This window comes from Perna viridis, chromosome 2, assembly GCF_037379345.1.
Source record: "Perna viridis isolate PV_CMFRI_1.1 ecotype Kerala chromosome 2, ASM3737934v1, whole genome shotgun sequence".
Taxonomy (NCBI): domain Eukaryota; kingdom Metazoa; phylum Mollusca; class Bivalvia; order Mytilida; family Mytilidae; genus Perna; species Perna viridis.
In genome coordinates this window covers 54,300,896-54,315,718 of record NC_142446.1, presented here as the reverse complement: position 1 = coordinate 54,315,718, position 14,823 = coordinate 54,300,896, and the positions used below count along the sequence as shown (strand labels likewise).

Sequence of the window (14,823 nt, the reverse complement as noted above, 5' to 3'; positions counted from 1 at the left end):
AGAGTTAAACGAGTTTTAAAGTCTTATTAAAGTGGAATATATTTATTGTTGGCTTGTTTATATTACAATATAACTATTTCATCTTAACAACATAAATTTATTGTTAACAGGAGTTAGCTAGAAGATTTGCCCTGTCATTTGGATTGGATGCTGTCAGAATCAGAGAAGCAGTTGCAGCCATGCACAAGTATGTTTTCTGAAAGTGTATATAGAATTTATGCTGAGATGATTTTCCTATCCTTTGAAAGGGAATTCTGCTTTTTCTGTTTTGTATTTTACCCCTATAATTCTTTTTTTACTGTATATTTACTTCTGATTTTGCCAATTTCTGCCTTGACAAAAACATAAAAAATAAGGTTAATTTTTACCCGATAGACCATTTAATCTTTCAAGGGATTCAAGGCTTGTTCTCCTTGATGTCAGATTAGGGTTTCTACTCGTTATGTTTTCCGATTTCTGTAGTAAAGGATCTTTACAGTTTAAACTCTCATCTGTGTTTCAGTTGCTTTCAATTGATTTATGTAATATTGTGTATAGTATAGTATTACTTTTGTACTTATCTTGATATTTTGGCAGCATTTTCTGTTATATTTACAGGGAAGGTATCCTTTTTAGTTTATCCAAACCTGATGAAGCAGGAGATAGGGGAGGACCACCACCATATCTTACATTTCTGGAAATTCTGTCTGAATTCACTAATAAACTGATGAAACCAGATAGGAGGGTTGTGTATGTAACAGGGAACTATTGGTTTTATTTTTATCATTGTAGTATTTTATGGAACATGTTAAAAAACCCTTTGTTTATTTTAATGCATACTAATTCTCTGTGTTCATTTAACTTGATCGAGAAAACAAGTTATTCACGGTCTGGTTTCATTAAGAATCTCAAGTTTAGACTTTTTTCAAATCCTTCCGCAACTCAAATGTCCACCAATCAAATCACTTTAAAATGAAGATTTGCTGAAAAACTTAGAAAAAATTTGAGGAAAATCTCAATTTCAGATTTTTTTTTATGAAACCCAGGCCAGGATATCAAACATATTATGGTAGATGATGGGAATTGAATTATGAATATTACATGAACAATCCATGCAGTCAGATTTAATCTAATTATAGATTATAAAACAACTAGAAGGCCTTTTATCATTTAAAATCATGGTTCTTACCTTTTAGGGTAATTAAATATGGCTTTTGAAGGATTGATTTAAGTACTACTCTGTCTAAGAATCAGGCAAAATGTGTGTAAGGTATGGCACATGAAGAGAAAAAAATGAAGATTTTTTTGGCATTCTAAGTCTCTAAGTATTTATATCTCATTACCTCCAGAAATAACCATCAAAGTACTTGTAAAGTTTGCCTTTTGAAATTATTGATAGGTCAAATTTAGTTGAAAATTTTCTGGCACTTTTTCCATATTTAAGCAGTCAAAAAATTTCTTTATCACATATGCTTCAGGAGAAATTCGAAAAGCTTTTAAATTTTTTCTAGATGTATTGAATGTATTTGAAGCAAAAAAGAATAAATTGAGAAAAATGATGTGTCACCCATTGTCTGATTCTTAAACAGAATGGCACTTAAGCATTATTTAAATTTGCTTAACCTAACAGGTTAGCCTTTTTGGACAAACATATCCCTGATGGTGGTATACAGTCTGGTGATGTACAGTCCCTGATAGCTTACAGAAACAGTCTGATGCAAGGAGATGGAGAGATCCATCCAGTCACACTAAAACAGGCAGCAGCAAGAAGATACGGCAAGAGAAAACAACAACAGGATGGTAGGTTTTCATGATTTAAGATAAGTAATAATTAAAATAACTTTTTTTTTTTATATCCCCTACATTGTAGGACGCAGTTTGATGACGATGTCCCTCTGCCCTTACAGTTCACAACTTTTTGGTAATATCTTTCTCTTCTACTACTTAATACAGCCACTTGATATTTTGATAGTACTGTTTGTTATAATGTATGCATGCCATAGTGAAGGATTTGATTTTAGGCTAAGGCAAGATCAACTTCTATTTGATGACTTTGTTTACATTTTGACTGTGATAACTGTGGTGGGGAGTTAATGCTTTCTGTAAGGGAACTTTGCTTACAGTTTTTTTAGTTAATATATATTTTTTGTTAAAAAGAACTCTCTTTCAGTATGTACTCCATACATGATATTAATTGATAAGATTCTTCATAATCAATAGGATTAGAGAAATAATCATCTGACAATGTTCAACATTTATCTTTTTTCTTGACAGTTTCTGACCATGATTCCAACACAGGAGATTGGCAGGAAGCCATGACTCCTGCTCCTGGTGTTGGCGGACCTCAGTTAACTTCAACAGCAGTCAAGAGAAGGCGTATGGATGAGGAAAGTCTAGGAGGAGCATCAGAGCCAGGATCAGAACAAGACTTTGAAGGATCGTAAGTAAAGATATGTTGGTTTGGTTGATAATGTAATCTATTTGTTGTTAGTTGATAATTAGCCTAGTTCACATGTAACATGCATTTTATTTTTATTGCTTAATCAGCAATAGATGACTACAGTTTAGGGATGTTTCTAGCATTCACAATGTAACATGCATTTGATTTTCATTGCTTAATCAGCAGTAGATGACTATTGTTTAGAAATGTTGCTAGCATTCACAATGTATCTTGAAAGCACATTTTAATTCAAATTTTTCTTAGTATTCACACATGAAGACATTCCATTTAAATTCACTAACAGCAGAGCTTTGATACAATATTTTAGTGCAGATAATGCTGCTTTCACACGACCGTGGAATGTGAATTCCAATGCTTAATGTGCATTATTGAAAGACATACCACCAATAAGAATTGAACAATGTGCATTAGTTTAACTTACAATATAAATAAATTCACTTTGTAATCTCAGTTTTGTGTGAACACATCTGTGAAATTTAATTCCTATTTAATTTACATTGAATGCACATTATATGTACATGTGAAACAGGCAGAATTATTTATTTTAAGGCAATGTTTTTTTTCATGTTTCAATGATTAGTTGCATAGTTTTATTGCTTTCATATACTGATTATTTTCTGTTTTATACAGAGAAAATTTTCAATTGATGATGAAGTGTTAACGCAATTCCAAGAGGTATTTTCATTGATTGAATTAATCCAGTTGTGACAATGGCCACAGGCTAATATTAATTTATTTCTTAGTTTGACATGTAATAATTACTTTAAGAAAAGAGAGGACTAATTGGCATATTTAAGCCTATGGACTTAAGTACCAGTCCATATAAAATTCAGACACAGCCTATGGTAAGTTGATTGATGGTGTAGAAAAACCCATGGATCAGATGATGCTTCAGTCTACATATGCTATATTTTAATGTGACAAGAGTCCTTTCAGTATTTAGATCTGTACTTTTGAGAAAAATACACTTTAACCTCTCACTAAAATCAACCAAATCAAACAATCAAGAAGGATAACTCTTGGAAATTGCTAATTGCATGTGCAATCTATATAAATTTTATGTCAAAAGTGAAACCTCCAAATGAAAAACTAAGACTAGTTGTGTGACCTATAATAATTTTTGAACAAGAAATAAAACTGAATTTGGTGGGTTTTTAATATGCATGAATCACCTCCTGTCGGATTTTTTTAAAGACTGCTACTTAATTCTACCAGCAGAGTTGACTGGTAGTTTGTTACTTTGCTATTTTTCAGTTTAAATTGCATCATTGGACTCAATATCTTTTACATCTCCTGAATTAAATTACTTTTAAGTTGCACTGTGCATATTGTTCAGGTTGATGTAATATAAATGCAGGTGTCTTGCAAATCAATTTTGGTTCAACACATTTATCATGGATCCTGAAATTTTTGTATTCAACATTTTGCTTAATTTATTGTTAAATGACTATTGAAACCATCTTTCTATTTTTTTTCTTCATACTTTTGATATAATGAAGGTGCATCAGAAAATCCTACATTTCAGGAGGTGTAAAAAGCTGTGAATGGCTGAGGGCTGTTCCATTAAAAAGATATGAGGTACACAGGGAAGGCACTTTTTCACCAGGGGAGCCACCCATAGAAATTCTATTGATGTTTTGTATTAAACTTTATATCTTGTCAAGAGACCTGAACACCCACCGATAAACAGAGAATAAAAGTGCCTTTCCCCCATCCCTCATGTGTTTTACTAGTACAGCCCTGAGGAAATTCATTTGTTTTTCTATTTAGTTCATTTTTTTGGTCTATTTCTGATTGGTTTAATACTTCCTGCGTACAATTTACTATGGACAAAGATACATTTGATTTTGAGAAATGTGTTCTTTGATTTGCTTTCAATGTTATTATTTTGCTTTGTTTCTATTTTTAGTTAAAGCTTCTTTTTGTTTTGTTTCTTTTCTTTATATAGACTTTGGTGATGTTGACTTGACGATGATTCATACAATATCAAATGTCACAACTACATAAATCATGACCGGTGCATGATGGGAAGAGAACTTGTCAGGAAACAACGACAGTTGGTCTTGTGTTATGTTGACAGTTTTAGGGCATACATCTTTCAATCATTTTTAAAACTGATTTTAAGATTTCTTGTGAGGATTTACTGTTCATAAAATATTATTATGTTACAGCCAGTGATATAGTTAATTTCAGGTAATATAGTAAGTCCTACTTTGATTAAATGATGATTACCTGATGGCATGTCTTAGGTAGTCAACTGGAGAATTGATCTAAGTCTGATAGGAAGTTTAAATAATTTTGTTAATTGCCCTGTTGACTACTCAAGTTGAGTTGTCAAATATTCAAAGGAGGACCAACTCAATTTCCTGAAGTTTTCTATGATACTAGGTGTAGTATGTAGATATGGTATAGTACTAGTAGAGTGCAATTACAGATCTGAAACTTTTACTACAATGAGTTTTAACAACTTTTTATTGATATACATGTATGAAACAATGTTATGTTATGTCAGAAGTTCTATTTTTTATACATTTTTCTCATTTTACTACATTTTGATTTTAGCCAATGAAATATGACTAAGGTTATAATCTACTGAGAATGCAAGTTGTTAGGATAAAACTTAAAACTCCCATACTGTTTATATATAGCTAAATTAGTATAAAGTAGTCTGTTTTGGAGATTACTTGGGTCAAGAATTCTAGTTTCAATAAAACGGTTCTTACTTAAGGTTCTCCAACAATAGATAGATTTAGATAATAAATCATGACCAATTCTATATACTGTAAACCCACTTCTTTTGATGATTTCACCAGCAGGAAAATATTGTGAAAGAAAGTAGCTATGAACACGTCCCTTCATTGTGTAATATAAGTTAAAGATGGTTACTGGCAAAATTGAACCGAGGCCCAAAGTTAAAAAATGTCTGTTTCCTGCTACCCCACTTCCCTAAACATTTTTTGGCTATTTTGGCTCAAGCACTGTTAAAGTGTAGATTTTCCCCATTATCTCAATGTAAAATGCTTGTGTAAAATAATATAATTTCTCAACCTAAAATGCATGTTATAGAGTGTAGAGGCAAAATTGAACAGAGGCCCAAATTAAAAAAAAAATGTCTGTTTGATGCTACTCCACTTCCTTCAACATTTTTATGGCCATTTAGGCTCAAGCACTGTTGAAATAATTTCTCAACCTACCTACCCTATTTTTTTTTCCAGCAAGAAACAAGATTTTTTCTTGACCTGATATCCTGAAACACGTTTAATAAGTTGGTTTACAGTATATGTGTTGATTCCATAGGTTGTATATTCTTTATTTTATATGGATGACTTCTTGCTATCTCTCACTCAGGTGGATTAAGTGCCTTTTTTCATCTGCTTTCATAAGCATGGAGTTGTGATCTGTAGAGGTCTGCCTCTAGATTTGCAAACACTTGAAAAATGGACATTACAGATAAATGTAAACAAAAAAATTCAAATAAATGATAAGTAAATATATCATTGATATATGTTTGTGTTCTGATGTTTTTCTTTTGCCTTTCCACCTACCCAGCTGACCTTTTTTTCTGTAACAATAACATTAATAGTTCAACTTTTATAGGTAGATTTTAATAGGGATTTTGTATTGCCCAGTAAAACACATGAATAATATATGAGATAAGTAAACAAACCGTTCCAGTTGACTTTTATCAAGGTTATACTAGAATGATATATTTGTCTTGGATAATGTCAGCTGAACAAATTTGCCTGTATCAATTTTTACAGTTTAAAAAAAAAAGGTTTATGGTACATTTTGTCCTGTGTAGCAGTAAACAAAATGATTTATTCTCTTTCTGGTCAACTTTGATAGAAGACAGCAACTAATGGGGAGTGAAGGTAGTGGGAGTCTTATTTTTCACGCTTATTTGTCCACCGTAAAAATAGCCAAAACTTAAACACTGCAAAAATTAAGACCTGTACAGTATACTGCTGTTGACTGATGTGGAATACTAGTATCAGAATTTTTGAATTAGTATCACAGTACTGCTGTAGACTTTATCAATGGGGTAGGTGTGGTACATCAGTTCAGCTATTGACATAATCAGAGGTAGAACAATATACACACTGCTGTTGGCTTTATAAGGCTAAATAGTACTGGTGGGTATATTATATTCAATGTAGACTTTTCCATATTTGAATATGCCCAATAAGTTAAAGCATTAGGCCTGTATTCTCCCTTACTACTTCAGTTTTCACTTTGGTATTCATAGTGAACTTCTAACTTTATTCCCTCTTATACCTGCCTCACTGACTTTGAAAGCAGGTGTCTTCACAGCTTGACTTCGTCAGTCTGTCCAAAGTGGAAGGATCATGCCTACCATTCATCCATCTGTCCCAGTTCCCATCCACAACTCTTAAAAAGCTGAAGGAAACTTTCACAAATTCTTTATCACACGATGCCATTATGCGCCTTATATTTGTTTTTTTTACATCTGAAATTCCTGATGCAAAACTTAACGTAGGGGATAATCTTCCCAACCTCATCTTTTCTGAAACCGCTGAATGGAATTTAATGAAACATTCTCCCATCCCATATCGCAGGGTGGCAGTTTGCACTTCCTTTTTACCCAATCTGAATGATTTGGATTTCCTCTTCGGTTTCTGAGGGAGGAGAGCACGAATAATTACTAATGCTGGGTATACAATTTGGATCTATATTGAACATTAGTTATGTATCAAGTTGTTTTTTTGTTGTGTTGTTTTGTTTTTTTTGTTTTTGTTATTATAATTGTTAGTATTTTTTCGCTTTATATTTTAAAACTTTCCATAATATACAATTTTCTCGCAGTTATTATCCGCATTTTCAGGAAAAGAGAGGATACCTATTACTGAATTATAAGCAATTCACCATAGAAATAGGACAATTAAGTAATTTGCAATGTTGATGTTTTTTTTCTCTTTAAACATAGCCTCAATAGCCTGTCATTTCTTGTGACAAGATCCCTTCTTCAGTCTACCAGCCAAGTTGAATTCTATATCTCAATTAATAGAATACTTACTGTAACAAGAGACCGTTTGGTCACTGGAGGACACTCTCATTAATAACGTAAATTGGAAGGAAATGGTGTATTAGTCTAGGTGATTTGAAAATGACTAACTTTCAGGCGCATCTGGTTTACACTCCGTTTCTGTTGGGATTTAGGGGCTAATCTAAGTTTTGTTTTCAATGTATACTGAGCACAATGTAACATCAAGAACAATCTGTTGCAAGCGAAATTCCGAAAATCAAAACAGAAAATTGAAACCGATAAAATGAGACTAAATTGAAATACAGTGTGTGTGTGTGTATATATACATATATACAACGTCTCAGAATGTGACGACTCTATTCACTACACTGCTCCATCGGATCAAATTGATATAGGGAAGATAACGTAAACTTAGTAGGATTAATAACACCTAGATGAACTGTGCCGTACTACCATACATCGTGTACTAAGTTACAGCCCTAGATTAATCCTACGAGGAGGAATCACCCGGCCAGCGAAAGCTATATTTTTATATAGCTTAGCTGGCCGAGTGGTCTAGGGCGCTGGACTTAGTGCCGGCGGTGTTGCCATAGATGTCACAGCGGTACGAGTTCGAGTCCGGCGGAGGGAACGACAAAAATTTGCTTCGCAAATTTGACAATTCTAACATCGTTGGGAATTTTTCAGACCCTTATATATATACACACACACAACCATCATTTCATAAAAAGTTAAGAGCGTGAACCCGATGTACCAAAATGGTTAATATTCTATGCCTTTCTAGAAATATTCAATGAGTTGCTCATGTCATATTGATACACAAAAGAAAATAATTGATGAGTGTAAAATTTAAATAAGGAGTTCGGCTGATTTCACATACTGTGCATACAACGAAAATTCACTAGGAAGATGATCTACTAAGAGCCTCGTTTCTGTATACATAATATATAATGCTAGTTACTCAATCCCAGAATTATCTACTAAATCTGTAGTTGCTATGATTAGAACATTTTTAGTTACCGCTGAAGAATTTCAGAGGAATGATGTTATTGCGGTGATGTCATCCATAAACATTCGGTATTAGATCAATTAATTATAAATTAGTCTCTATACATGTAAATACATACAAGGACAAAATCAGAAAAGACATGTCGGGATTTATTTTATGGTTTTCGCCACAGGAATGTTTTAATTTTGTACCAAAACGAGCATAACAAATCTGTTCTACGTTTCTTCTTTCTAAACCCATTTAAATGGAGTAAATGTTTAAAAAATATTGAGTGAAGATGTGGCCTCAATACAAATGTAAGCAAATTTTTCGTTTCAGTCTAGATTATTCAATTGAAGACAAGAAACGGTCATTTATTTTAAAACTAGAAGCTGTAAAGAGCCTGAACCGCTCACCTACATCCCATTTTTCGTAAAAGCGGCCATGTGTTTTCTTGGATAAAAAATTCTTAACATTAATATCTAAACTACTATCATATCAACTTGCGTTGAATTCAGTCCAATTATAGAATTGAGAATTACCCCCACACACCTCCCCCCAAAAAATATCAAAGTAATTTTATTTACTTAGGATCCTTTGAACTCGGTGTTGATTAATGAGGAAAAGTACACCATTAGATTAAACGAGTTTCTATTCAACTCCCTATATTTGGTAAAAAAAATAATGGTTCATGAAATTCTCGTATCTAGCCCCTTTAAATCCTTAACATCAAATTTTAATTCAAGCACTTTCGACAACTCGATCTCGACAATTAGCTGACACTTCTTTGTTTCTTGTCGTGATTGTGCACATGTGCCCATGCAAGTAATTCACCACTAAGCTCATGATGATAGAATTTACCAGAAACTTACTACCCTTCATTGCAATGTACCTAAATGGTACAAAATGCACGAATCTTTTCATGAAACTTCATATACTTTTCATGTATGTCATAAAACGTTTTTACACGGAAATAGTATGCAAAAAAACAAAATTTTTAAGTACCAATATTTTAGCGGAAAGATTTCAACATTTGAAATAAATAGAACATTGTGCATCATGAGCGATTAGGTTGAAATAACTTTATAATGATATGAAAGTTCTGTTTACTTTAAAAAGCATTTTTGATCATACGATGGGGACATAACTTTTTGTAGGTTTAAACTTGCCTGGAGCTGTTAACTGCTTATAGTCCTTAGTTTGTACTTTTGTATTCAGTGTCTTGATTTCCGTTCTTACAAGGGACTCTTGATTCATTTGAACTGATATTTAGGTGTTGAATTTTATTTTTTCCCACAGTAACTAGATTTTGAAGTGGGAGCGTTGGTTGAAAATAGTCATTAGGGTTCTATGACCTGCTGAATATAACCGTGCGTTTAGATTTTAGATTTCTTTGACTACATCAGATCTTATCCAGAAACCCATGCTGTTTTATATATTAAACCACAAATCTATTTTATATGATTTCAGGCATACCTTCCCAAAATGTATAATGTTTGTCTAAAAGGATAATGCATACCATGTATGTAACTTTTAAGAATTTATGAACTGTTGGTGCCTTACGTTTGAAAACTGATCCAGGCAGTAAAATTATTCTGTTTTAGACCTTAAAACAAACGAATTGTGATATCAGTTCGGTTTGCACCATAACTCGAGAAAATGTTATCCTTATTACTTTACTTAACAATGTTGTGTAATATGAGAATATCATATCTGTATGCTTTTTGGGGTACACTTTAAAAGGTAGTTTTTCACATATTGCATCATATCTTGATAACGATTTGTTGGTATTGCTTCAAACTGTTAATTACAGTGTTCTTTAACATTTTTTTTATGTTCCTGACATTTGGTCAGTTCGATTTCTTGGTTGGGATTGGCGTATTTCGTGCTTAAGGCACAGCTTTTATATTTTTTAATTGCAATATAACTGAACTATAAAACATGTCTGAAGTGACTTCAATTGAACTATATTCAGGGGAAACATGCAGCAGATGTCACAAGTTTCTTGGCTAAATGCTCAAAAGAGAGAACATCTAGAGGCTACATTTCAAAGAATGAGACAGGCAGCCAGCTTGTAAGTGTAGTGTATCATTGACTAAAACGGCTTGAAACAATCGTCGAGATAAATGAGACGCACCACTCATTATTGAAAACCTTGCTTGTACAGAAATTTATATTCAAATTGATAATATATACATAATGATAAGTTCAATTTTCTATGATGGAAAGCAAGGCTATATATTTGTGGAGTCATTTTTGTGAATTTTCTCACAATTTTCTTTTTTTTCTGTGTTTTCTCCCCGATTAAAGACAGCAGCAAATGGAGAGCGAGGGTAGTGAGGAGAGGGCTATCAGTGAGTTTGAGAGTCCCCAGCAAGTTCTTCCACAACAATACCAACATTTCCAACAAAGCTACTTTGATAATGGCTCTCAGAATATTGATGATGCTTCTGTAAGTATCTTAAAGCAAGATTTTGATGAATAGTCTTCTTTGTCTACTTGTATTTATAGTTCTTGTTTTGGAAAATAGTGTTTCGAACTAAAGAAACCATATTCTTAGCTTGGTGAAATACTAAGGTGAAAAAAATCTTTTTACAGATCAGTCTATTTTCTTGGCTTTTTCATTAGGAGTCGTTGATTTAAAAGAGAAAAAAAAAAGGTTTTTGTCTTCATTTTTATACACAGCTACTCGAAGTTACGAGGTCTTAAGTGATGCTCTCTGATCAACAAATTTTGATATGTAATGGTAATTGTTAAGACTCTTTTTCTATATTTGTATTATGTTATGATTAATGTCGAATGATTCTTATTGTTAAGCAAACTATCAGTGTTCAAGAAATAAATAATAGTAATTATAATTTGTTGTTTGAAGCAGCAACAACCAGCTCAACAAATGCCAACACTATAGGTGATTTTCAAATGTATGTATGTTGAAGTGACGAAACGCTTTTCTTAACCATTTGCAAGTGTTACCGCTTAGGTCCTAGTTTTAACCCACACACGCCTCTTGGATTTTACATAACATCAGTATATTCATTGGCATGCATGCAAGAAGCATGGGTATGTTGTGTAATATTGCTTAGGCTTTTGTTAGTTCAACGGGACCGAATGTTCATCGGGGTTTATCCTCTTACTTTGTGTCCGTTGACGTACTCGCTGGTCATATTTACTCATTTTTGTCAGATTTTTCCGGATTTGTCTATTTCATTCCATTAATATCCCCCCCTAATGACCCCTACTTTTCTTTTGAAAATACACCTTAAAATGATATCTTGGAAGTTTTAATGAAATCTTTGTTATTTCTTCAATGTTTTTAATAGGTAAAATATACTAAGACAAAACCTGTGGAAAATCGAGAAAAGTCATTTCCCGGTCAAAATTTCAAATGCTTATATCTCAGAAAACGGAAATTCTGATCCATCTGTTTTTTCTTTTTATATTTCTGGCACGAAATGTCTTTACAGGTTAAACAACGCTTTGAAATCTTTGTTAGTTATAAATATACCCGCGAACATCTCTGAAACAAGCGATTGAATTATTAAAAAAAACATTGTCACAATCATGCTCGGTGAATTCGCTTAAAAGGAGTTGACTATGCAAAATTAACATTTTGATAGGACTCAAGTATTGTATTCATTTCGAAATAGTTTGTCCTTACCTTGATAACTTCAATTTGACCTAGGCTTTAGATCTTAGTACCACTTTTAAGCAGTTTATCCAATACCATGATGGCCTTTATGTGACCATGATATAGAGTTGTTCAGCTTTTGCACTTTTCATGAAAAAGTAGATCATTCCATTTTTTTTTGCCTTTTGTCATAGACCATTGATATGAAGTGTGTGGTTGTATTAGAATGGTAACTTGGACTTTTTACTCCTACATGAATTAATTTTTTATCGTGTTTTATTTTTTTCAAATAATTAATTTTCGCTGACTGGAATGTGCTGCTTATGAATTATGGACAAAGAAGACATATAATTTTATGGAAAACAGTTTTGACACGTTGTCTTTCAACTGAGAATCAGGCTTTCTTGAGCCTTTAGTTTTAATGAGAATATTTAAATTAATTTTATACCAAGGAAAACTGGTGTCTGTTTAATTATATATTAGATTCAAAACAACATTTAGACAATACCATTCAAATTTATTTCGCATCTGGTTAGTTTTAATTTCAATGAATCTATTTTTCATTGTCAGTAATTTCGATTTAATAGTTTATCTTATCTTATACATGTTTCCAACTGTGTGTGTGTTCCTGCATTTTTTGAGTCAAAGTATTGTTTCAATTGTTTCAACTTGGTGTTGCTTTTATTTGTGCGCCAAATATATGTTCAATTTTCGGCCATCATAAAATTACCAAATAAATTGGTAAAATAAGATTGTGGTAAAGTGAAAGGAGAAATTGGTTTCTTAATATAAGATAGGTCACGTATCAATAATATAATCTACTGCAGTAACCACATATTGTTATATTTCAGTCCGACTTCAGCCATCCTGGATATTAAAGCACCACAGTTATAAGGTTACAGAATGAAACATTCAAATATGCACATATCTTTTATGTAATTATATTTATGAGGCATACATATGATCGTTGTCGTATCACAATTGAACTTGTTTCAATTATACATGTATTAATAATTCTGCCGATATACTCTTAAGGAAGGCGAATATCCTATGTACAAAATTAAACTCCGGATGCCTCGATTGCTATAAACCATTTCTATAGAATTTTTAAACTTGTTTTTTTTTACACATTACTGTCTTTAACAAGCGGAAATACAATAATGTATTTTTTTAGATCATTGAGCTATTTCCTAAATAATTATGTACAGTTAACCTTGTAATGTTCATTTGAAGATGAAATTTATTAGAAATTATGGTAATTCCTTTTTTTGCCTTTTCTGGCTTAGACGTCATGGTCTAATGTATAAATTATGATTTGAAAGTCTAAATTATTGGTACCGTTTCAATCGTGCTATATATTTATGATTTAACAAAGTTTACATGTTTTTTTCCAATACGCCAAATTATACTTCCATTTAATTGGGTGGCATTTTGAAATCACATTTGCCGTTTTTGTCGCAATTATATCGACTCCCAATGGTTGGATTGATTTGAAATGTGTGGCTCTATATTATATAAATGGGACATATATTGTAAGCGATTTTGGATGCTGCCCGATATCAACTTTCTTTACGAATGGGGGTATACCTTAAACGAAAATGCGGTGAACTTCATGTTAATTTTGATCAAATGAAAAACGGTTGCAAATATTTTACTTTTAGTCCTGCTGTTAACCTTTTCACATTGATGTTAATCGTGAGTGACAATTGTAGTTTTTGTTTACCTCTCTAAGTAAATAACGGTTTTTAAATAATGTTTGGTAAATATTTATAGCCCTTCAGGGTATGCAACACATTAATTAAATGCATTTTAAAGTCAGCATTATGGAATTTCTTCTAGCGACTTATTCTCTATGAAAGACCTATCGTATGATTTAGCAAGTTCGCAAGTTGAACATCATTACATGCATAATTTTCTCTTGGGTTTTTCAAGATTTGTTTAAAGTGTTGTTTTTATGCGAAAATAGAATAAAATAAATTTTAAAACGGTCTTTTTATCGCAATAATTGAAAAATCTGGTTCTTGAATTAATTGAATCTTGCGATGAGGTAGTGATACTTTCTATTGTCATATTTTTTACAAATTATTTGTTTAGTTTTATTTATTATATTTTATATGATGTTGCTGTTTTTATTTCTGTATGTTGTACATTGTTTCCTACAAATAAAACGTATGATATACGATGCCTTGAAAATAATGAATACTTTAATGTGCACTTCTAGTGTCAATAATATTTGGATGTCAAGTTCGAACAAACATGCAAGTTATGGACAAAATTAAAGAAAAACAAAATAAATAGCCATGTAGAAAGAAAACACACACACACACACAAACGAAACAAAACATAACAAAAGCAAAGAAAAAGAAATTCTTGTCAGTCGCTACATTTAGATTTTACATCTGACACTTTTAATGTTAAGTTATACCTATGAAAGTCAAAATGATACTTCATCGATTTAAAGAATTATAGCTTTGTATGAGTATGAATAATTTATGATGTTATGAATATATAATGCAGTATGTTTTACTTTCTTTGAAAACTATTGTCATTTAGATCTCACGAGGAAATGATATGTTCAAGGTAGGAACTGACAGTGGTAGTTATTTAATGCAAATAGTTCATTAAAAAAGAACCATAAGAATGAAAATAATAAAGTTATAATTTCTAAGGTAGCGTGTATTCTCCTAAACTTTAATAATTACTTACGAGTTCAGGAAAAACTCAGATGGGAAGCGGCGCCTTTACTTAGTGATAAAAGTAAG

General features: G+C 32.1%; 1 protein-coding gene across 5 annotated transcripts in view; it reads left to right on the top strand.

Annotated features, from left to right (window-relative positions):
• Positions 1–14,243, top strand: part of LOC148626056 (cohesin subunit SA-1-like) — a 31,062-nt gene extending 16,819 nt beyond the window's left edge. Inside the window, exons 26-33 of one of the 5 annotated variants that reach the window (XM_088569669.1) lie at positions 111–187; positions 598–729; positions 1,610–1,779; positions 2,254–2,419; positions 10,409–10,507; positions 10,744–10,885; positions 11,306–11,354; positions 12,913–14,243. In XM_088569669.1, coding sequence (XP_088425795.1) covers positions 111–187; positions 598–729; positions 1,610–1,779; positions 2,254–2,419; positions 10,409–10,507; positions 10,744–10,885; positions 11,306–11,341 — 822 coding nt within the window. In that variant the 3' untranslated portion in view covers positions 11,342–11,354; positions 12,913–14,243. Of the gene's footprint in view, positions 1–110; positions 188–597; positions 730–1,609; positions 1,780–2,253; positions 2,420–4,388; positions 5,946–10,408; positions 10,508–10,743; positions 10,886–11,305; positions 11,355–12,912 lie in introns of those variants that run through there. The other 4 variants (XM_088569671.1, XM_088569670.1, XM_088569673.1 and 1 more) reach the window with 4 other exon arrangements.
• The last annotated feature ends 580 nt before the right edge of the window (positions 14,244–14,823 follow it).